The 23,213-nt window shown below is 43.0% G+C and overlaps 1 protein-coding gene and 1 non-coding gene across 7 annotated transcripts in view; both read left to right on the top strand.

The window, feature by feature from the left end:
- The window catches only part of CPQ (carboxypeptidase Q), a 560,676-nt gene that overhangs the window by 499,985 nt on the left and 37,478 nt on the right, over positions 1-23,213 (top strand). Inside the window, exon 8 of one of the 6 annotated variants that reach the window (XM_070802867.1) lies at positions 16,723-16,836. The exons of the other annotated variants lie outside the window; for them this stretch is intronic. Coding sequence (XP_070658968.1) covers positions 16,723-16,793 — 71 coding nt within the window. The 3' untranslated portion in view covers positions 16,794-16,836. The remainder of the gene's footprint in view (positions 1-16,722; positions 16,837-23,213) is intronic. 6 annotated transcript variants of the gene reach the window in all.
- Positions 17,466-17,537, top strand: TRNAC-ACA (transfer RNA cysteine (anticodon ACA)). The gene has a single exon. It is a non-coding gene; the product is annotated as a tRNA-Cys (tRNA).

Genomic DNA, 23,213 nt, shown 5'->3' with positions numbered 1-23,213 from the left:
TTGTCGACCCAGGGAGATGCCTGTGATGGAACCAGGCGAGTTTATCACTCATTGCAATGAGGGAGGGCACATCCCATGAGGAACCTTGAGGCATCTCAGTCAAAGGATGTTAGAAAGGACTTGGGAGATTCAGGGTTTGGTGAGAAGAGGGTTTGGGAAGGTCCAAGGAAGTTTGAGTAAACTCTGGGGGTTGGGGCTGGACAGGGAAGCCTGGCATGCCACAGTCCATGGGGCTGTAAAGAGTCAGACACGACTGAGCCACTGAAATGAAGGAAGCAGAGCTTTCCTCTAACTTGCTTGCCTTCTGGAAGAGGGACAGTTCAGTGACTGGGTATCTTCAGTCTCATGTGTTGGAAGCAGACCAAATGCAGACTAACACAATGAGTAAAGAAGGCACAGTCTCTCATATTACTCAGAAAAGGGGATGTTTAGTATTTTGTGGTTTGCAGAGTAACTTTGTTTTGGTTTGGCCTTACACAGAACAATGAAGTGGCTTGTTTTTGACTCACTTTGTCAGTCACAGAATGCCCCTGTCTGACGCTGGTGTTCTGCAAGGTTCTGGATGTGTCCAGCAGGAGAACGAGATGGCCTGGCTTCTTTAACAGCCCTGCCACCTACCTGTGTCACATCAGTTTCTGAATGTCAGGGGCTGCTTTCTCCTTATTCTGATTAAGTGTCCTTGTATAAAAATTGATTTTAGAGCAGCATGATTTATTTTGTTGTGAATGTTTCAAGTTCTCTTTGTAGATACTGGGTTGTTTGGGGGTTTTTTTGTTTTGTTTTGTTTTTAATTAATCTTCAGCTTTGCCATTGTTTATAACTGGTTTATCTGATCTCAAGTTGCCTGCCCCTACCATTTAGGAACTTAGGTATTAGGGACATTTAGGGACTGAGGAACAGTAAGTAGAGTGAGGAGAGGTTCCTCCCCATGAAGCTGTGGATCAGTAGGAAAATGATAAGGAGGAGCAAGGAGAGATACAATTGAGGCTAAAGTCTACTCAATTTTGGGACAGATGAATGGACAGAAGGGTGGGTGGATATAAAATACCAAGCCCATCTGAACTCCTTGCCACCCAGACACGTTGCAGTTATCCTAAATACCTCTAGAACCAATAACCAACAAGGCGTATGATTCCTCCCATTTTACTATTTGTGTATATGTATGTATACATATCCATACATACATATTCCACATGGTATTGACACATAATACTGATGGGCTACTAAAATTATGGGGAAAAGCAACTAATGTTTCACGAGATTTTCTTAACTAAGGGGAATATAAGTAGGATGAAGACTCAGTACAAAAAATTATTTGCAATGTCTCTTGCATTGCAGGCGGATTCTTTACCAGCTGAGCCAGAAGGGAAGCCCAAGAATACTGGAGTGGGTAGCCTATCCCTTCTCCAGGGGATCTTCCTGACCCAGGAATTGAACCAGGGTCTTCTGCATTGCAGGTGGATTCTTTACCAACTGAGCTATCAGAGAAGCCCGTTTTAATCCCCATTACCTTTGAAGTCTGTCAGAAGTCTCTTGCTGGCTGTGGTTATCCTCAGCATCATACAGTTTGAAGCCTATGAAATGTTCATTTTCATACAAACATAGAAGAGAGTCAGGGTTTGAGGGCATTCCTTTCCAAAAGACACTCCTGTGGAAACACTTGGTGGAGAGGCAGTCTTCCATTAGAGATGTGGGAAAGAGCCCAGTGGTGCCTCGTGAGTGCTATAGATAACTATAGAGGCTGGGCTCTCACTCAGCGTTTAGGACCCTGGGCACAGGTCAGTGGTCCCTCTTCTTTTCCAGATTCTTTGGAAGGACTAACCTACTGAGAGGTTAAACCACCAATCAGAATTTGAAATCTCTAAGGGAAACAAATGGCATGTGATTTCTTTTCCTTCTACTTTAAAGCCTTGTCATAGCCAGTATCTAGAGCCTGTGGCACTGTAAGGGCTGAGCTGAGGCGTTATAAATAAAGGTAGGGAGTGCCCTTAGTTAGCTCCTCCTTCTACTCTTGGAGTATGTGAAAATCTCCTTGCTATTCTTTTTTTTTTTTTTTTTTTTTCTCGTTTCAAATTAAGCATTCCACAAAGAACAAAATTCTTCTCTGATAACTCTTATAAAACATTTTGTGCTTGGCTCTCCAAGGATTAAGAATTGGACACATGATTCTCTGTTCATTTCTCAAGTGTCAAGAGAGAATGGAGTTTAAAGGCTCCAGTTCCCTCGCAGGTTACCCTGTCTATCTAGATGAATTAGTATTCAGCACAGCTTTGGGAAAATCTCAGATGATTTGCAGGTTTGCAAATTGTTCTGACTCATAATGAAATCTCAGGCTGAGGAAATTACTAAACAGTTCATGGGCATGAGCTTTTCTCCGAATGTCTGGACACCTTGGATCAATTCCTTCGTGTGCCTTCTTGGCCTCTGAACAACCAAGGGCTGCTTGAGAAAGTCACGCACACACTAACTTGGTACCCCTGCAGACTCAAGACCTCCGACCTTAGCTGAACCCTTGATGAGGCCTCATACTTCGGCAACGTGTCCTCAGTCACTTCCTCTCCCAAACCGTCTCCACTGACATTCTCCTGTGCTCCATTTGCTCCCTCGCTCAGCAAAGAGCCATCCAATATCCATCCTTTCTCGTTCTCCCTTTTGGATACAGTAGGATATCTGTCTTCTTATCTCAGGCTACATTCTGGGTCCTATATCCTTGTATCCCCTCAAGCACCTCAAACTGAAAATTAGAGTTTCTATTCAATAGCTTTGGCTTCCCAGGTGGCTCAGTGGTAAAGAATTCTCCTACCAAGCTGGAGTCACAGGTTCGATCCCTGGGTCAGGAAGATCCTCTGGAGGGTGGCATGGCAACCCACTCCAGTATTCTTGCCTGGAGAAGCCCATGGACAGAGGAGCCAGGTGGGCTGCAGTCCATGGGGTCTCAAAGAGTCGGACATGATTAGCAATTAAACAACAGCAGCAAATTCTATGGCCTCAGTCCTCTTTCTTCCCTGAAAGGTTTCCCTTCAGAATATAAAATATCCTCAAGTCTTTAGCATTAAGAAAAAATCATAAACACGTTTCCATGACTCCATGACCTACCAGCTCTTTCTTTTCTTTGCATCCCAGCTCATGTCCTCCCATTCATTCCTTTTCACACTACGGACTGAGTTCCACCTGAAGCAGTCCACCAAGACTGCCCTTCCCAGGACTCAAAGGTCTTCCTTTTGCCCAAATCAAATGGGCCCATTTTAGCCCTTTTTTTTTTTAACTTTTTTTTTATATTATTTTATTTTTTAACTTTACAATATTGTATTGGTTTTGCCATATATCAAAATGAATCCGCCACAGGTATACATGTGTTTCCCATCCTGAACCCTCCTCCCTCCTCCCTCCCCATACCATCCCTCTGGGTCGTCCCAGTGCACCAGCCCCAAGCATCCAGTATCATGCATCGAACCTGGACTGGCGACTCATTTCATATATGATATTATACATGTTTCAATGCCATTCTCCAGCATTGGCACTGTCAAACACTGTCCACATCTTGCAGCTCTTTACTTCTTAACTTCTTTGCACTTCTCTTCCCCAGTTTTGCACCTCCTTTTCTCTCTTCTTTTTCAAGTTTCTCTCCTTGCACTGGCTTCTTCAGTGTTAGTTTCTATAAGGTATCATCCTTAAACTCTTTTTCAACTCACTGTTCCTAGAAGATAACTCTGTAGATCCCCAAATCTGTATCTCCAGGTGCTGAAATCCATGTAGCCACTGTTACCACTTGGGTGCCCCTGTGCTTAGTCGCTCAGTCATGTCCAACTCTTTGTGACCCCATGGGGTGTAGCCCACCAAGCTCCTCTGTCCATGGGGATTCTCCAGCCAAGAATACTGGAGTGGGTTGCCATGCCCTCCTCCAGGGGATCTTCTCAAACCAGGGATCGGACCCAGGTCTCCTGCATTGCAGGTGGATTCTTTACCAGCTAAGCCACCGGGGAAGGTTTTCAGTGCCCTGTAGGTTCTTAACTCCACGTGTCTGAAGCTGAACTTTTCTCACTCTCACCGCAGCCCATCTCTAGGAAGAGCAGAGAGTCATCCTAGTCACTCAGACCTGCAGGCTTTGTACTGACGTGGCCGTCTCTTCCTCAGTCAACCGTATCCATTCAATCAGACCCTGAGATACACCAGTTCCACCTTCTAAATGTAGCCTCCTCTCTGTTTATTGTGCTTTAAGTTACAGTACTCAAATTCCTTATTACTACATTGTTTCTACCCATTTTCCTAAAATGTCACTTCCCATTGCTTTCTAGGCAAACTCTAGAGCAAGACATATAAGGTCTTTCATGACCTGACACTGGTCAAATTCTCTAGCCTGGGCTCTTACCAGTTTTCCCTGTGGACCTCCACTCTGGCCGTAATATCCTACTCAAAGTTCCTTAAGTGAAAGTGAAGTCGCTCAGTCGTGTCTGACTCTTTGTGACCCCATGGACTGTAGCCTACCAGGCTCCTCCATCTGTGGAATTTTGCAGGCAAGAGTACTAGAGTGGGTTGCCATTTCCTTCTCCAGGGAATCTTCCCAACCCAGGGATTGAACGCAGGTGTTCCGCATTTCAGGCAGATACTTTACCATCTGAGCAACCTGGGAAACCCACAAAGTTCCTTAAAAACACTAAATTATTTCACAATTCCTCCTTTTATATACTGTTTCTTCTGCTTCTAACTGTCTTTCTTTTTAATCCTCCCAGCTAATTTCTAATTTTAGGCTCAGCTCAGATGGCTTCTTTACATGCTCATTCAGGAAATGTTGGCAATTGTTACAGTTGCTGCTTTTGTCGTTATATCTCCATTTAGTATGTAAGGCTGTTTGGTGCCCCTCCTGTTGATTCTTTTCATAGTAAACCTGTAACACAGCATTATTCATACTATTATATGTACGTTGTAATCAGCTACTTGTTTCCCTCACCACCTACTTCTGAACATCAAGCATCTCACTTAACTCGTCCATTCTTTCTTCCACTCACTCACACTACCTACCTGGACCCTAAAGCATTTGAGTTTGCTATCCCTGTGTAAAATAACAAAGACATCCATAGTTTTCTAGTGAACTCTTGTGATGCTCATAATGATTACATTTATTGAGTTCTTACTATATGCTAGGGCCTTTCTTTTTATATATATTGTTAATTTCATTTTATGGGTGAAGGAACTAGAGATGAGAAGAAAGTACCTTAGCCAAATGATACACCTTATAAATAGTGAAGTTGGGATTTGAAAGCATGGAAGAGTAGTCCAGAGCACAAAAAGAAAGGAGAAATATTTTCCATGTCCTGATACTAACCTTAGTCCATCCTATTACTCTGTGAGAGAGAAGGCCTGGAAACTCAACCCAAGTGTTCATTACATATCTAATTTCTAATTGAATTATTAGGTTGGTGCAAAAGTAATTGCAGTTTTGCATTGTTGAAGTTAGCTGTTTGATATCAGGATCCATTCTTAAATAAATGTGGTTATGTTATACATCATTTTAATGTGCATTTCTCACCTTATGTTTTTTGCTAATGGCTTCTTACTTGCTGTTTATTTTATATTTATTTTAGTCTAGGGAGATGATGTTAGACAAAAAGCAGATTCAAGAGATTTTCTTACTCAAAATCAAAATGGGTGGTAAAGCAGTAGAGACAACTCTCAACATCAACAATGCATTTGGCCCAGGAACTGCTAACAAACGTACAGTGCAGTGGTGGTTCAGGAAGCTTTGCAAAGGAGATGGGAGCCTTGAAGATGAGGAACACAGTGGCTGGCTGTCAGGAGCTGACAATGACCAGCTGAGAGCAATCATCTTGATCTTGACATTGATCTTCTTACAACTACACAAGAAGTTGCTGAGGAACTCAGTGTTGACCATTCTACAGGAATTAGGCATTTGAAGCAAATAGGAAGAGTGAAAATCTCGGTTCGTGGGTGTCTCATGAATTGACTGCAAATCAAAAAAGAAAAATCGTCGTTTTGAAGTGTTGTCTTCTCTTATTCTACACGACAACAACGAACAATTTCTTGATCAGATTCTGACGCGCGACCAAAAGTGGGTTTTACACAGCAGCCAGTGATGACCAGCTCAGTGGTTGGACTGAGAAGAAGCTCCAAAGCACTTCCCAAAGCCAAACTTGCACCAAAAAGAGGGTCATAGTCACTGTTTGGTGGTCTGCTGCTGGTCTGATCCGCTACAGCGTTCTGAATCCTGGGGAAGCCATTACATCTGAGAGGTACACTCAACAAATGGATGAGACGCCCCGAAAACTGCAACACCTGCAGCCAGACTCGGTCAACAGAAAAGGCCCAGCTTTTCTCCGTGACTGTGCTGGACTGCACACCACCCCACCAGTGCTTCCAGCGCTGAACGAATGGGCACCAAGCTTTGCCTCATCAGCCGTGTTCACCTGACCTCTTGCCAACCGACTACCACCTCTTGAAGCACCTCAACAACGTTTTGCCAGGAAAATGCTTCCACAACCAGAAGGAGGTAGAAATGCTTTCCAGGAGTTCACTGAGTCTTGACGCACGGATTTTTACATTACAGGAACACACAAGCTTATTTCTCATTGGCAAAAATGCATTGAGTGTAATGGTTCCTATTTTGATTAATAAAGGTGTGTTTGAGTCTAGTTATAATGATTTAAAATGCACTGCAATCCAAAACTGCAATTACTGTTGCACCAACCCAATAGGTCTGTGAATAAAATATACTTCTCTCAAGTTTATCACCTAGACATGTAAATAATATACAGACATACCACAACAACTGGGAAAAATACTATAAATGGTAGAACTTACAAATGATATGAAAATTAAGTAATGAGAAAGTTTAAGCCTGGTTGAGAAAAACTCAGGAAAGCCTTTTTTTAGAAGAGGTGGCATCTCATGCTCCTGAAAAGTTGGATCCTAGTGGGTGAAGATGACCAGGGGTAAAGAGTGTATGGCATTTAAAGAGTGGTTGCAGGGAAAAGAACAACCACCTCTTATTACTTGACTTTATGACAGAGGAGTGAAACAAAAGCAGGAGGCTTCAGCAGTCTTTCTCCCTCCAGAGAAAGGAGGGGTTGAGGTAGAAGACAGTCACTCCTGGTTCAGAACCCATTGGTCGCTGCCATGCAGGGGTCTCTGGAAGCAAGGAAGTATGCCCCAAAGCTTTAAACTGATGCATGCTTCCTTCCCAGAGCTCATGCATTTGCACATTAGTTGGTCTAAGTGTACCTACTTCCCTGGACAATAAGGTGAGCTTATGTTTTTAATGGTATCGTAACATCCCAGGAGAAAATTGAGCTATCCTGAGGCCTTGAAACTGAACCTTGTGCTTCTGGTCTTGAAAAGTTGTTGGTTCCTAGAAAGCAGCACAGTGAGCCTGGCTTTTCTACTCTGGATTTCTCAGGAGATCCTTGCAAGGATTTTTGCTCAGTGAGTCTGATCCCTTGTCTGTTTAACACAGAATTATTTTTTTGGATGCATTTTCTTAGGGAAAATAGGTAACAGTCATAGGAAACCTGAGGCTTTTGTTATTCAGTCACTAAATCATGTCTGACTCTGTGACATCATGGACTGCACCACACCAGGCTTCCCTGTCCATCACCAATTCCCAGAGCTTGCTCAAACTCATGTCCATCGAGTCAGTGATGCCATCCAACCATCTAATCCTCTGCCATCCCCTTCTCCTCCCACCTTCAATCTTTCCCAGCATCAGGGTCTTTTCCAAGGGCTCAGTTTTTCGCATCAGGTGGCCAAAGTATTGGAGCTTCAGCATCAGCATCAGTCCTTCTGATTATTCTGAATATTCAGGGTTGATGTCCTGAAGCCGGTAGCAGCCAGCTCTGACATTACTTGGTGAATATGTCAGCCTTAGACTCGCTTCTTTTAATGTATGAGTACACAAAGAGTCATTTTGAAATCCTTGCTTGCTATCTGATGCCTTGCAGATGGAAAATGCTAGAGAAGTTGCATCTGTGATTCAGTGTACACATAAGCACATGACTGTAATCCCCATTTTCTAGTCCTGCCCGCAGTCAGGAACCAGTGGATGCCAGGTCCCTATAACTGACACAGAATCTGGTGGCCTTTTATCCGTCAGAGCTGTAATGCTGGCAGCTACGATGATCAGCCCCAGCTCAGGGACTTAACAAATAAATGCTTTGTTCTTACCCAGGTCACAGTCCAGTGGGGTGAGTGTTTGGGAGGAGACGCTGTGCCCCATGCAGTCTTCAGGTTCTTGGACTCCTCCCCTCTACTGGCCTCGCTGTGCCCCCAAACGTTCTAAGTCCTCCACTGAAACCTCTGCGTCCATTCAGGGAGAGGGGTATGAGGAGGGGAGAGAAGGGGAGAGGGGAGGAAGGAAGGAAGGACTTGGAAGATGGCAGGAGAGGAGTTTGGAGCCGGGCCCTGGAAGTAATACAGGTTTTGTTGTTGTTGTTGTTGTTTTGGTTTTCTTTTTGGCCACACTGCAAGGCTTGTGGGATCTTAGTTCTCCAATCAGGGATCGAACCCATGCCCTCTGCAGTGGCAGCACAGCGTCTTAACCACTGGACCGCTAGAAAAGTCCTGGAAGTAGCATATATCACTTCTGCCCTACATCCCATTGCCCAGAGCATGTTACATAGCCCTGTCTAGATACAAGGAACCTGGGAAATGTAGCCTTCCTGTGTTCAGGAAAGAAATAAAGTGGCTTCGTGAACACCTAGTATTATCTCTATCACAGTCATCCTCTTCATTATCCTAGTTATTATGCATATTTTGAAAGTTTCAAAGTCGCCTTCCCCACTCTCAGATATCCATAGGTTGGTGGAGAACATAGGGAATACACAAATAATACAGTCCTCTCAACTTTGACCTCCCTGCTTTTTCCCTGATCATAGCTTTCTGCAGCTGCTTCTGATTTAGTTCAGTTCAAACACACTGAGGTCCTACCGTGAGTCGGCCCCTGTCCTAGGTCATAGTGAGTCCCTCACGAGCAAGACAGTGTCTGCTCTTAAGATGCTCAGTCTGTTGGGGGCCAGCCTTACCATGTCATGTTCTAACATCAACTCCAACTGGCTTTCTCCAGAGATCTTCTCCTTCTCAGACTGCTTCTAGGTCCTTCAGAGAGAAGGCATAGTCCCCTCTCCACATCAGCTCTAGACAGCAACTCTTTACAGAAAGCCTACTTGTTCTTCCAGAGATTCTCTGTTTCCAAAGGTTCAAAACCTTCTACAAACATCCCTAGGATCAATTTTGAGAGATAAGTGTAGCAGCATAAGCCAGTGTCATACCCCTGCTTATGGCTAAGATTCTGTTTCAACAACTGTGTCCTGAGGCATGACACAAATCCACTGTGTTCACAGGTACCAGGTGAGCTCTCACACTTCCCTGTGTGGCTCTGGATGTCCCAGGCTGGCATCACAGGCCTCTGGAGGTAGCTTGCCAGGAGGTACACAGAAGAGTTGGCAGGAGTCCCAAGTTCCCCTTCTCGTGTCCTCCCATAAGGAAAAAGGGGACTTTATGCAAATCAGTTCCCACAGACAGCTACTGAAATCTCATGATTCCTCAAGGAAGACATGGGTGTGGGTGTGTGTGGGTGTGGGTGTGTGTGTGTCTACAAAATTCAGAGGGAAATTTTGTGGAGGAGACTGCCTTAGGCTGTTAAATATAAGTTTAATTTAACACAGCAAGCAAGTATCTTTTTAAATCAAGTCTTAAAACCATTCTAGATGCCAGATTTCCTAAGATGAATTCTCTGGAAGAAGTCCTAAAACAACTTCTTGATCACTTCCTATCATACTTGAGAGAGGAAAGTGGTGTTTTTGTTGTTTATTTGGTTGGTGGGGTCAATTCCACCCTTGTTCATTTTGGTTATAATAAATCTTAAAATATGGTTTTGGGTTTTTTCCTGAGCAAGTATTCTCATAGTGTTAAGTTTTCACCACCCCTGAAATGTTGTATGAGTAATTCTAGTTACCCTCAAGGAAAAGATCAAAGGAGGGAAGAACATGTCAATGAGGCATAATGGTTCAAAACCTCTTCAACTGCTGTTCCCAAGTTTGGTGGAACTTCCCAGACATATCTCTAAGGAATGAATATTTTGGATTTTGCTTTAGCATGGACAAGGAAGCATCTCCAGGCAATATCCTCCTCAAGATTTTCTAAAGTCACTTATCCAACAGTATTGTGAATTCCCCAGAGTTAGAAAATTGTTAGAGAATGGAGTGAGCTTGTATCTCAAGTAAGGTTGCTTGTTCAGTCCTCTGACATTAGCTGGCTATATACTCACACAACCAGGACAACACTTTATTAGTGATAAGCGGTACAGCAGTGAAGTTACATTGCTCTTTCATAGGCATAGAGAAGACACAAGCATGGTTACTGTTGTAAAGAAGCTTAAAACCCAGAGGTGGGACCTAGAGGCAGGAACCCCGATCGGAACTCCATGAGAAGCAGCCTTATTCACTGCTGAATCCCTAGTGCCTAAGTAGGACTTGGCATGTAGTGGCTCCTTTAGGCATATTTGTTAAATGAATGGAGATGAGACAACATACAGGGAGTTGAAGGAGCTCAGCACGAATAGCAGCAATCCATGAAGATGGTAGAGTTGAGCAGAGCCATGAAGAGTAATAGGCTTCGAGTGGATAGAGAGAGTCAGACGGGCAGACTGAGCCAGGAGACGAGAAAAGAGAAGCAGAGAAGAGGGAATGATTGCAGTGCAGTGGGGAAATGGGCTTAACTCAGGTCAGAGAATCACACGGTGACGTGATAGAAACCAGGCAGACCAGGCATGCAAGTATGGACTTTGTCACACCATTTGGGTTTCTATCTAGTTCTTCAAGAAAATTAGAGATACCAAGGGAACATTTCATGCAAAGATGGGCTCAATAAAGGACACAAATATTTTGGACCTAACAGAAGCAGAAGATATTAAGAAGAGGTGGAAAGAATACACAGAACAATTGTACAAAGAAGATCTTCACGACAAAGATAATCACAATGGTGTGATCACTTACCTAGAGCCAGACATCCTGGAATATAAAGTCAAGTGGGCCTTGGAAAGCATCACTGTGAACAAAGCTAGTGGAGGTAATGGAATTCCACTTGAGTTATTTCAAATCCTGAAAGATGATGCTGTGAAAGTGCTGCACTCAATATGCCAGCAAATTTGGAAAACTCAGCAGTGGCCACAGGACTGGAAAAGGTCAGTTTTCATTCCAATGCCAAAGAATGCTCAAACTACTGCACAATTGCACTCATCTCACACGCTGGTAAAGTAATGCTCAAAATTCTGCAAGCCAGGCTTCAGCAAGACGTGAACCATGAACTTCCAGATGTTCAAGCTGGTTTTAGAAAAGGCAGAGGAACCAGAGATCAAATTGCCAACATCCGCTGGATCATGGAAAAAGCAAGAGAGTTCCAGAAAAATATTTATTTCTGCTTTATTGACTATGCCAAAGCCTTTGACTGTGTGGATCACAATAAACTGTGGAAAATTCTGAAAGAGATGGGAATACCAGAGCACCTGACCTGCCTCTTGAGAAACCTATATGCAGGTCAGGAAGCCACAGTTAGAACATGGAACAACAGACTGGTTCCAAATAGGAAAAGGAGTACATCAAGGCTGTATATTGTCACCCTGCTTATTTAACTTCTATGCAGAGTACATCATGACAAACACTGGGCTAGAAGAAGCACAAGCCGGAATCAAGATTGCCGGGAGAAATATCAATAACCTCAGATATGCAGATGACACCACCCTCATGGCAGAAAATGAAGAGGAACTAAAAAGCCTCTTGATGAAAGTGAAAGAGGAGAGTGAAAAAGTTGGCTTAAAGCTCAACATTCAGAAAACTAAGATTATGGCATCTGGTCCCATTATTTCATGGGAAATAGATGGAGAAACAGTGGAAACAGTGTCAGACTTTTTATTTCTGGGCTCCAAAATCACTGCAGATGGTGACTGCAGCCATGAAATTAAAAGACACTTACTCCTTGGAAGGAAAGTTATGACCAACCTAGATAGCATGTTAAAAAGCAGAGACATTACTTTGCCAACAAAGGTCTGTCTAGTCAAGGCTATGGTTTTTCCACTGGTCATGTATGGATGCGAGAGTTTGACTGTGAAGAAAACTGAGCGCTGAAGAATTGATGCTTTTGAACTGTGGTGTTGGAGAAGACTCTTGAGAGTCCCTTGGACTGCAAGGAGATCCAACCAGTCCATCCTAAAGGAGATCAGTCCTGGGTGTTCATTGGAAGGACTAATGTTGAAACTGAAACTCCAATACTTTGGCCACCTGATGTGAAGAGTTGACTCATTGGAAAAGTCTCTGATGCTGGGAGGGATTGGGGGCAGGAGGAGAAGGGGACAACAGACGATGAGATGGCTGGATGGCATCACCGACTCTATGCACGTGAGTTTGAGTGAACTCCGGGAGTTGGTGATGGACAGGGAGGCCTGGCGTGCTGCGATTCATGGGGTCGCAAAGAGTCGGACATGACTGAGTGACTGAACTGAACTGAACTACCATTTATTCAATAACCTAATTTAAGATCTATAATTTGGGGATACTACTAAAAGATATATTAAATAAAAATCAAGAAGATACAATAGGTGAAAAGTTGTAAACTTGAACTATTTAAGAGATGGCATTCTTTTTGTTACTATTGATGAAAATAATGTTCTGGGTGACCTTTTGATTGTGGAGGTCCTCTTAGAATGGGAAAAATGGTTCATAGAACGGCCTAGGATGTGTTCCTGGGAGAAATAGGTAAAAAGATGAACTCTATTCACTTCTTATTGAATAATTTCAAAATAGGACAAAGTGAGAAAAGTCTTTTAAGATTCCTAAGTAAACTTTAAAACTGGCTGTAAAGTTAAATTTGTGTAATTTAAATTACAATTAATTGGATATATTCATTTCACAGTTATATGTGGGAAGTAAAGATCCATTGATTCACTGAGTCAGTGAAGGAACTTGATTAGAATAATACCCAAACAAAGCTTGATTGTTGCTGATGTTTTGGGGAATATGTAGCATTTCTTATCTTTAGAGAACTTGACAAACATCGATTTAAACTTCTTTTCAAATACATTTTCAAATTAAAGTCATTGTTTCTTAGTATGCCTAGAAGCAAAAAGCAAGATCCAGTGGTTGTGAGTGAAAGAAACTATTGAGGAGGCAGAAGTGAAAACTACATATTCACAGCGTAGAGACAGTTTCAGATGATGGCATTGTCTTGAAACAAATTTGGACAGTAAGCTCTGCCCACAGTTAGTTGTGTGGAAGTTTTCTGCAAATGCACAGCACTCCTCTTATTTTCAGTTCAGAGCAGACATCACTAATCAATCACACATTCTTTCCAGCTGAGTCTTGGTTTGGCCATTAGTTCTTTTTGCCATTTAGGGTTTTAGAAGCCAGTGCTACTTGGAGAAGGAGATGGCAACTTGCTCCAGAATTCTTGCGTGGAGAATCCCATGGACAGAAGAGCCTGGCCAGCCCCAGTCCATTGGGTTGCAGAGAGACAGACATGACTAAGCGGCTAACACACCACTAGGTCAGAGTTGATACAGACAAAAGGAAAACTACTTACTATCCTGGAGTGAGGGATGGCTCCACAAAGTTGCAAATACAGAACCTCCTTATCACTGTTAATGGCCCAGAAGTGTATAAGTGCATATGATTAAAATGCATAGATGCAGGACTGATATGAAAGCCCGCTGTCAACGTCCCTTCTCACATCTTGCTTTCTTCATTTATTTGGCTCTTCTTTATTTATTTATTGGACTAGTGACTCTGCCACCCCCAATCCCCTTGGGTTTACTTATAGCTCACCTTATACTGAGTGCTTAGCAGAGAAAAGGTATAATGAGACCATTTCCTACTCTGGAAGCATATACAGTACTGTATACTTAGACAAGGTCAAGCTATGTGAACCAGGCAAATCCTGCTCCCCTTTTAAAATGTGATCACTTGAGCTTTTTGTTTGTTTTTAAAATGAAAAAGCACTCAAACTAAAAAAAAAAAAAAAAAGTAAAAAAGGATGTGTTTCATTCTGGGTTTTCAAAGCTACTCCTGATTTCAAGAAAGCTGCTGGGTAATTTCTTGTTAGCTCAATTCTGATAGAAGCTAGAAGATAAGAATACCTTAGAAACCAAAACACCTGATTACTAAATTACCCTTGTCCAACCAGCAGTATGTTTGGGTTAAGCTGCCCTTTTCCAGAAACATGAAGACGAACAGGAAAGAGGTGGTGTGCTGGGAGAATCGGGTGAGGACCAGAGCGACTGGTGTCCAACAGGAAGGCTGTGTATGTTACTGTTTCTCTTCTGTTCATGCAATGGGAGGCCAAGGCGGCTGCTGTGCAACACTGACAACCAGTGTCCTTACACTCACCTCCTTTTACTCTCAGTGTTGAGGATTCAGATTTTGGAAATGTTATTAGAAATGTGGTTTGGGGTCAGAAAAGCCTGAGTTCAGGTATTAGCTTGTGACTTGAGGCAAGTTCTGAACCTAAGTCTCAGCTTCCTCATCTCTAAAATGAGGAAATTAGAAATAGTTCCTCACTCTTTTTATGAGGACTAGAGGTTTGATGGTCTAATAAAGTTCCCAGAACTATGCCTAGATATGGTCAGGGCTGAATAACATTATCTGTTATTATTTAACTATTATCACTAGGAATAAACATTATCTGGTGGTGGTTTAGTCGCTCAGTTGTGTCCAATTCTCGGAGACCCCATGACTGTAGCCCACCAGGCTCCTCTACCCATGGGATTCTCCACTCAAGAATACTGGAGTGGGCTACCATGCATTCCTCCAGGGGATCTTCCTGGCCCAGGGATCAAACTCACATCTCTTATATTTCCTGAATTGGCAGGTGGGTTCTTTACCACTGAGCCACCAGGGAAGTCCAAATATTACCTATTATTATATTATCATTATCACTGGTAATGTTTAGCTAACTGTGTCAGTTTCCTGTCACCCCTGTAATAGACCACCACAAACTTGGCTTAAAACAACACAAATTTGTTCTCTTAGAGTCTTAGGGGTTGCAAGTCAGAAATTAGTTTCATGGGGCTACAGTTAAGGTGTTAGCAGGGATGGTTCCTTCTAGAGGATGTGAGGGAAAACCCATTTCCTTATCTTTTTGTCTCCCAATATTGATACCTGTGGCCCCTCCCTCCATTCTCAGACTGCATCACTCTGATCTCTGCCTTCCTCACTCCATTATCACCTTCTCTGACTCCTTCTAAGTCCCTCTTATAAGGACCCTGTGATTACATTGTATCTACCCAGATAATCCACAATAATCTTCCCATCTCAAGATTCTTAATTTAGTCACATCTGCAAATTTCCCTTTTGTCATATAGACATTCGGGGACTTCCCTGGTGGTCCAGTAGTTAAGTATCCACCTTCCAATGCAGGGAATGTGGGTTTGATCCCTGGTTGGGAAACTAATATCCCACACGCCATGGGGCAACTCAGCCCACATTCGGCAGCTGCTGAGCCTGCGTGCACTCTGGAGCCTGCATGCCACAGCCAGAGAGCAGCTCGCAGGCCACAGCAAAAATCCCACATACTGCAGCTAAGACCTGACCCAGCTAAACAAATAAAATAAGATAAAATTAACCAGTAAATAAAAGAACATTAACAGGTTTGGGGGTCTGGAATTGTGGACATCTTTGGGAGCCGTTTTTCAACTTCCCACGTGGATCAGATTTGTGAACAGCATTGTGATAATTTGCTTCATGTCTCTATGATGCAAAGTGGTGAGTAGAAACTCGAAAGACATTAGTACTTGAGATACTAACCAAACACATCATTTAGAAATCTCAAGAGCTTTTTCTGAAACATCCATTGTCTCCTTCTATCTTATCTCTACTTACTCAGGCAGGAAGATGTAATTAAATTTGTAGAAGAGCAGCATGATCCTCAAACGTAGATAGACTTGGGTTCACCATCCAACTCTGCAACCTGGTGGCTGGCTGGGTTACCTTGGAAAATTACACAATTGCCCCAAAGCATCCCTGAGGCAGGGATTTGAGGCAGGTAGTTTATTTGAAAGGCTATCCCAGAAGCACTGATGGGGAGTGAGGAAATGAGTCTAAGAATGGAAGAAAGTTAACAAGCAGCACGCTCTTGGGCAGGTTCCTCCTGTGGGCCACTGGATGCACTTCGGGTTCTGGGAGACGGTATAGAACTTACCTCAGAGATACCTAACCTGGGAGGGGGATTCTTCATTGACCAAGTGCTGATCCAGAGGTGTTGTCCCCAGGACTCCCCGCCTGCTCAGGTTGTCCACAACTGGTGAGAAATGCTGTGTGCATTGGGGCTGTGAATGTGGTGCAGACCACATCTGCTGGCATGACCACTCTGAACTTCAGCCCCTCCTCTGAAAACTGAGGACAGTAGTTCACTCTGCAGGGATTTTGTGAAAATTAGCAATCACGTGGTGAACCTCCTAATAGTATGCCCCGCATATGTTAATTCCTCCAAAACCGGTAGCTCTTCTATAATGATGACATCTAATATCTCCCTTATAGTTTCTGCAGATGAAATTCATTCACACTTGGAAAGATCACTCAACACTTAACAAAGATCACTCAACATTTCTGAGCCCCAATTTTTGTCTCTAAAATCAAGGAGGGAAGTAAACTAAGCAACCTATTGTATTTTCCCAGGATTAATAATTCAAGTCTTCACAGATTGGTTTCCTGTGTCCTTTAACACTAGAACTTTCCTCTGGCCTCTGTGTGTGTGACTGTGACCTGACCTGGGCTGATTTGGCCATCTGTGACCCTTAGGTTCTTCTTGGAAAATCATGGTAGCCCCTGAAGAAATTTTGAGGTAAGAGTTTCCTACTTAGCTGACAGCTTCACTACTAGGTCATTCTTATGCCCAGATGGACCAAGTATGGGGGTGGTCTCAAATAATTTCTGCCAGTCCACATCTGAATATAATGTAGTATTTAAATTTCAATAATAAGAGCACATTTCTAACATTCACCATGCTGCATCACCGACTACTAATTTCATCAATTAAAAGAACCATTTCTGACTTTTGGTATAATTGGCACAGCACTGCTTGTGATTTGAGACACAGGAAACAGACACCTGTGGGAGCTAACGGGAAAGACCAGCCCACGATGTGCTTTCTTTATTAGAATGCAGCACATTCCAGCACCTGGTTATAGCTTAACCTGAGAAATGGCCACACGGGATCACACGGCACATGCTGATAATTTTTGTCTGTCTTTGTTCAGTAGTAAAACATACTTAACAGGAAACTCACCCTTTTAACCAATTTTAAGTGTACTCTTCTGTGGTATTATGTACATTCGCGTTGTTACCCATCACCATGCCTTCCATCTCCGGAACTTTTTCATCTTCTCAAACTAAAACTTAGAGCTCTATACCCAGAAAACAATATTAACAATAATTCCCCTTCCCAAAGTGGAAATAACCATTCCCCTGACTTCCCTGGTGGCTTAGATGGTAAAGCATCTGCCTACAATGCAGGAGACCCAGGTTCAATCCCTGGGTTGGGAAGATCCCCTGGAGAAGGCAATGACAACCCACTCCAGTACTCTTGCCTGGAAAATCCCGTGGACAGAGGAGCCTGCAGGCTACAGTCCCTGGGGTCGCAAAGAGTTGGACATGACTGAGTGACTTCACTTCACTTTTTGTCTCTATGAATTTGACCATTCTACATTTCTCATATATGTGGAATCATACAATGTTTTTCCTGCATTATTTTACTTAGCATAATGTCTTCATGTTGTAGCACGTGTCAGAATTTCATTTCTTTTTAAGGCTGAATAATATTCCATTGTATGTATATACCATGTTTTATTTATTTGTTTATCGAAATGTTCACCCAGTGAACATTTGAATTGGTTCCACCTTTTGGCTACTATAAGTGATGCTGCTATGAACATGGGTGTATAAATATATGCTGAAGTATTTTAAGTAAAAACTAGAGACATAAAAATCTATTGCTTTTAATAGGAACCTAAAGAGCTAGTCAGATAACACAAGGAAAATATTGCCTAATCCTTAATATTATTGGAGCTTAGTAAAGCACTTTTAACTTCTTCACTACCTTAGTAATACTGAGAGCACTGGTCTTACGGGTCTTCAAAATGAGATTTTGGAAGGAAACAGTTTGAAAATCTTGATTTGGTATTGTAAGACTGACTCTCTACTTCATCTCCAAAATAGCTTTTAAAATACCATTCACACAATGGTTATTTAATTTCCTGCATGGTATGTTCATTCTACCAAATTCACATAAATTTCCACAACTCTTCAGGATTTCTGCTCGGTTTCCAAGATGCAATTGCATAAAACCTTGTATTCCCTGACCTCAGCATTTTCATCAGTGATGCTGATACTTGCCTTCATTTTCCTCACTGTTGGGATGGTGCAGTGCTTTACACATTCGTATTAACCTTTCTCTGCAAGACCATGCCTGTGGGGAGCCTCTGCCTTGAATTCTGATGATGGCCACAAATGAGCCGAGTTGGTTACACATTGGTAGAGATTGGAGATTGGATTCTGTGCAGGAGGGACTGTTTGTTGTCCTAATTTATATGTGTGAGGCACTGTGCTTACTTAGAGGGCCTTTGCTTACAGAAAACCCTTGCCTAGACTTTACTTACAGGGCCCTTACTTACAGATAGCCGTTGCCTTGACTTGTGGATCCTTCTTTGATATGCTGGGAAAGTGGGCTTCCTATTGAGTTCCTGATTCTGCCTCTGTCTCTCGTCCAGCGGTAGACTGCCAGGTCTTGAACAAGTTGGCCTTGGACTTGGATCACACATTCATTAGCACATTTTTATTGAGTACCTACTGTGTGTCTTGCACTCTGCTGGGTATTTAGGTGACCTTGGTGAATGAAACAAAGTTCCCTGTCTCATGGTACTCAGATTCTGGAGCTGTTCCTGATGCTAGCCACAAGCCACGTGTGGCTACTTAAACAAAATATAAATTTAAATTAATTAAAATTAAGTAAAATTTAAAATTCAATTCTAAGTACATTTGAAGTGCTCGATAGCCACAGACGGTGGGGGGCTACTGTACTGGACAGTACAGATGTATGACATTTCCATCATGATGTAGGAAAGGGAAATATAGACTGTTAGGCGATGGTAAGTGGTATGGGGTAAAGAAAAGTAAAGGAGAGTGTGGGAATTAGGTGGATGGAGACATATTAAGCAGATAACAGAGGGAAACCTCCCAGCGGACTGAACAGCCAGAGCAACATACCGATTCAGGAATCCACGTGACACATTTCTGGACCTTCACAGAGACCTGAGTGGCTGAGGCTGAATCAGCAAGGGAGGGAGTGCTCCAAAGGTATCAGGGTCTAGGGAACATAGGGCTTTGAAGAATGTTAACGATTTTCACTTTTCCTCAGAGTGAAATGGGGAAACCATTGCAGGATCTTGAGCAAAATGACATGATCTGTCATATTGGGATGATATCACACTGGTGTCTGTATTGAGAATAGACCAAAAGAGAGACCTATGAGAAGGCGATTGCAGTAGTCCAGACAAGAGGTGACTGGAGCTTGGACCAGGGTGTGGCAGCAGAAGTAGTGAGAAATGGCCATATTTTGGATATATTTTAAATGTAAAGCCAGCATGGTTTCCTGACAGATTGCAAGAGTAAAAGGTGATTCCAAAAGGCTGCAAGGTTTTTGGCCTAAGCAGTTGGAAGAGGGGTTGGCATAAAGTGGAATGTGGAAGGCTGTGACTAGAATGGATTTTGGAAAGAAAACAGGAGTATATTTTGGTACATGTGCACATTTGAGATGCCTGTTAGGCATCCAAGTGGAAATGTCAAGTAAAGAGTATAAAACTAAGAAAGAGGTGTGGGCTGGAGAAACCATTTGGGAGTCATCAGCAGTCTAGCCATGGGTTGGGTGGATCAGATGGGAATGAGTGTAGAGAAGAGAAGAGGCTCTGAGACTGAGCCTTGGCAACCCCAGCATATAAGAGGTTGGGATAAGATCAAAGAAGGAATCAGCATATATTTTCAGTATGTAAAATTTCTGTATCAAGCTAACAAACTATTATATAAAATGTTTTTTCCCATGATACTGACAAATACACAGTCCATAAGAACCTGGAAAACTAGGTTCAGGTTTAGAACTCTTGACTCTGGAGTTCTACACTGTAATTTGGTGGCACAGGGAAAGGGCCTGTAGCCCACACACCTTGATTGAGGGCAGAAGCAGAAGAGGGCATCAGAGGATGAGATGGATGGGTGGCATCACCAATGCAATGGACATGGACCTGGGCAAACTTCGGGAGATGATGAGATTCAGGGAGGCCTGGCGTGCTGCTGTCCATGGGGTCGCAAGGAGTCAGACATGATTGGGCAGCTGAAGAGCAACATAAGCCTGAATCGCTCTCCTTTGGTAACAGGCAGGAAGACAGAGCACGTGGGTACTGATGCTGATGGGGAAGTAGCTGTGGGGGTGGGTGTTCTCGTCTTATTAATCAGCACTCATTTCTAGAAGATGCCTGATTAAGAATACCTTGCCAGAATGCTGCTTCAGGTCTAAGTTGACTTTCTTGTTGCTGCTAATTCTATTTAAGGGCTCACTAACGGTTCACTGTTTTCTTAGAGTATTAAAAATCCCAACCTTGTAGAGCTCTTACTTGCATAATTTCCCCATGAGGAACTCCAAGCACAAAGATGCAATATTTTGTCAAGAGATTACACAGTTAATAAGCAGTAGAAACAATTCTGCTGCCTTTTCCTTCTGATTCATGACATACCAAAAAGCCCCCACTGGCCTTTGGAATATATTTCTTTATGTAGGAGTCTGGGAGTTTCTAAATAAGAATTTAGATTTTTAAGGGCTTGAAGGAATTATTCCAATAAGAAAATCAATAAAAGAACTGGAAAGATGAATAAGAACAGAACAACCTATTTCTTCCCATAAATTTTACTTTTGAAGTGTCAAAACACACAGTACAGCTCTTTTCAAACACTGAAACCTATGCCACGTTGTGCCCTTTCTGAAGGGCAGTCCCCTTCTGCGTAGTCCGGTGGTTTCAACAATTACTTTTGTGTACCCACATCCTACCCTGATCAGAAGGAAGGCTGTGGGGAGGAGCCTTGGTGAAGTAAGGCTCCTTTCCTCATTTATAAAAAGAGAATAAAAACCACTTTGTGTTACTCATAGAGACTTGATTACAATCAACTTTAAAATATACCCTGAAGCATTTTCATCTTCATAGAATAGAAAGAGTTAAATATAGCCAATTGCATATTATTTAAAGCAATACTTTGTAATCCAAGCTCAGGTCAACTTCCGCTTCACCTGGGGAGAGAGAGGAACTTGTAACTGGGGACGTGCCACCGCATTTGCTAGGACTTCAGCCTTTGTCTCAGGCTCCCTTTCTATGTGTCTTCTGCCACCGTCCTTGTTGACTCCCAGCTTCCAAGGCTGTGTCATCACCATTCAACCTATCCATCATTCAGAACTGCTGTCCTTCAGACATCGTGGATAGGAAAACCACCTTCACTGATCAACACTGTCTTCTGTGCTTAGTCGCTCAGTCATGTCTGACTCTTTGTGATCCCATGGAATATAGCCCCCCAGGCTCCTCTGTCCATGGGATTCTCCAGGCAAGAATACTGGAGTGGGTTACCATTTCCTCCTCCAGGGGAGCTTCCTGCCTCAGGGATCAAATCTGGGTCTCCTGCATTGCAGGCAGATTCTTTACTGTCTGAGCCACCAGTCAAATGTCTTATGCCTCCTGGACTTGCTCCTCTTCGTCCTGACAGCCAGAACCTTGACCCTTCTGCGATCTCCATTGGCCCTGCACTATCTCATCCCTATCCTCTAGCCATGACCCACTTGGAGTGTGTGAGCACCGTACGCTTTCATCCTCCATGCCCTGCCAGTCCCCAGCCTAGCCAGTGATCTCCATCAGCAAGCCATGATGTGTAACTCTGAAAATGTGTCCATCATCTCAGGAAAAGCCCCTTCCTAATTGTCTGTAGCATCCTGTTCTGAGCTTTGTCTATGCTCCTCAAGCCCCAGCCCTCGCTTTTTGTCCCCTTCACCGAGGGTCTCTCTTCCAGCTGTACTGAGACGTTAGGACATCCACTGGGAGCACTCACGCACCGCGCCCATCACATCTTCGCTCCGTCCTCCATCTTCTCTCTGAAGCTGCTCAAGGCAGCATCTCCATGAAACCATGCTGTCCTTTACCCAGCTCCTTTCTTGTTCTATACCTTTTTTTTTTTTTTTTACTGAAATACAATTGACATACAGTAAAATGCACTCACTTTGATAAGTTTCGATAGTCGTGAATCCCTTGGTAACCACCACCCAAAGTTAAGATGCAACATTTCCAGATAGGTTCTTCATTCTCCTTTCCAGACAACTCCCAACCTCACCCCATCCCCAGAGACAACCACTATTCTGACTTCTATTATCCATGCACAGTTCTGCCTGTGCCTGAACTTTGTGTAAATGGAATAAGTGCAAGGAACTGCATCACACTTAGCACTGTCGTGTATTTAGGTTCATCCATGTTGTTGCATTTGTCAGTGGCTCAGAGATTAAAGCGTCTGCCTGGAATTCAGGAGACCCGGGTTCGATCCCTGGGTTGGGAAGATCCCCTGGAGAAGGAAATGGCAACCCACTGCAGTACTCTTGCCTGGAGAATCCCATGGATGGAGGAGCCTGGTAGGCTACAGTCCATGGGATCGCAAAGAGTTGGACACGACTGAGCAACTTCACTTTCACTTTTTACTTTTCATTCTTTTTTACTGATGAGCACTTTCCATCCACAATTTGTTTATCCATTTTCTTGTTAAGTGCACATTTAGCTTTTTTCAGAGCTTATTTTTTTTTTGTATTTATGCATAAAGCTTCTAGGTACATTCTTTTTATTTTATTTTTTATTGGGGTATAGTTTCTTTACAATATATTCTTATACAAATGTTCTATGTGGATACATGTGTTTTCTTCCTTAGGGAAGTATCTAGAAGTGGAGCTATGTTTAACTTTGGAAGAAACCGCCTAACTGTTTTCCTAAGTGGTTTTTACCATTTCCCATTCTTTATATTCGTACCTGATGCGAAGAGCTGACTCGTTGGAAGAGACTCTGATGCTGGGAAAGGTTGAAGGCAGGAGGAGAAGAGGGTGGCAGAGGATGAGATGGTCAGTTGGCATCAGCGACTCAATGTACATGAAAT

Source organism: Bos indicus, chromosome 14 (assembly GCF_029378745.1).
Source record: "Bos indicus isolate NIAB-ARS_2022 breed Sahiwal x Tharparkar chromosome 14, NIAB-ARS_B.indTharparkar_mat_pri_1.0, whole genome shotgun sequence".
NCBI classification, from domain to species: domain Eukaryota; kingdom Metazoa; phylum Chordata; class Mammalia; order Artiodactyla; family Bovidae; genus Bos; species Bos indicus.
This window is presented reverse-complemented; position numbering and strand designations above follow the sequence as displayed.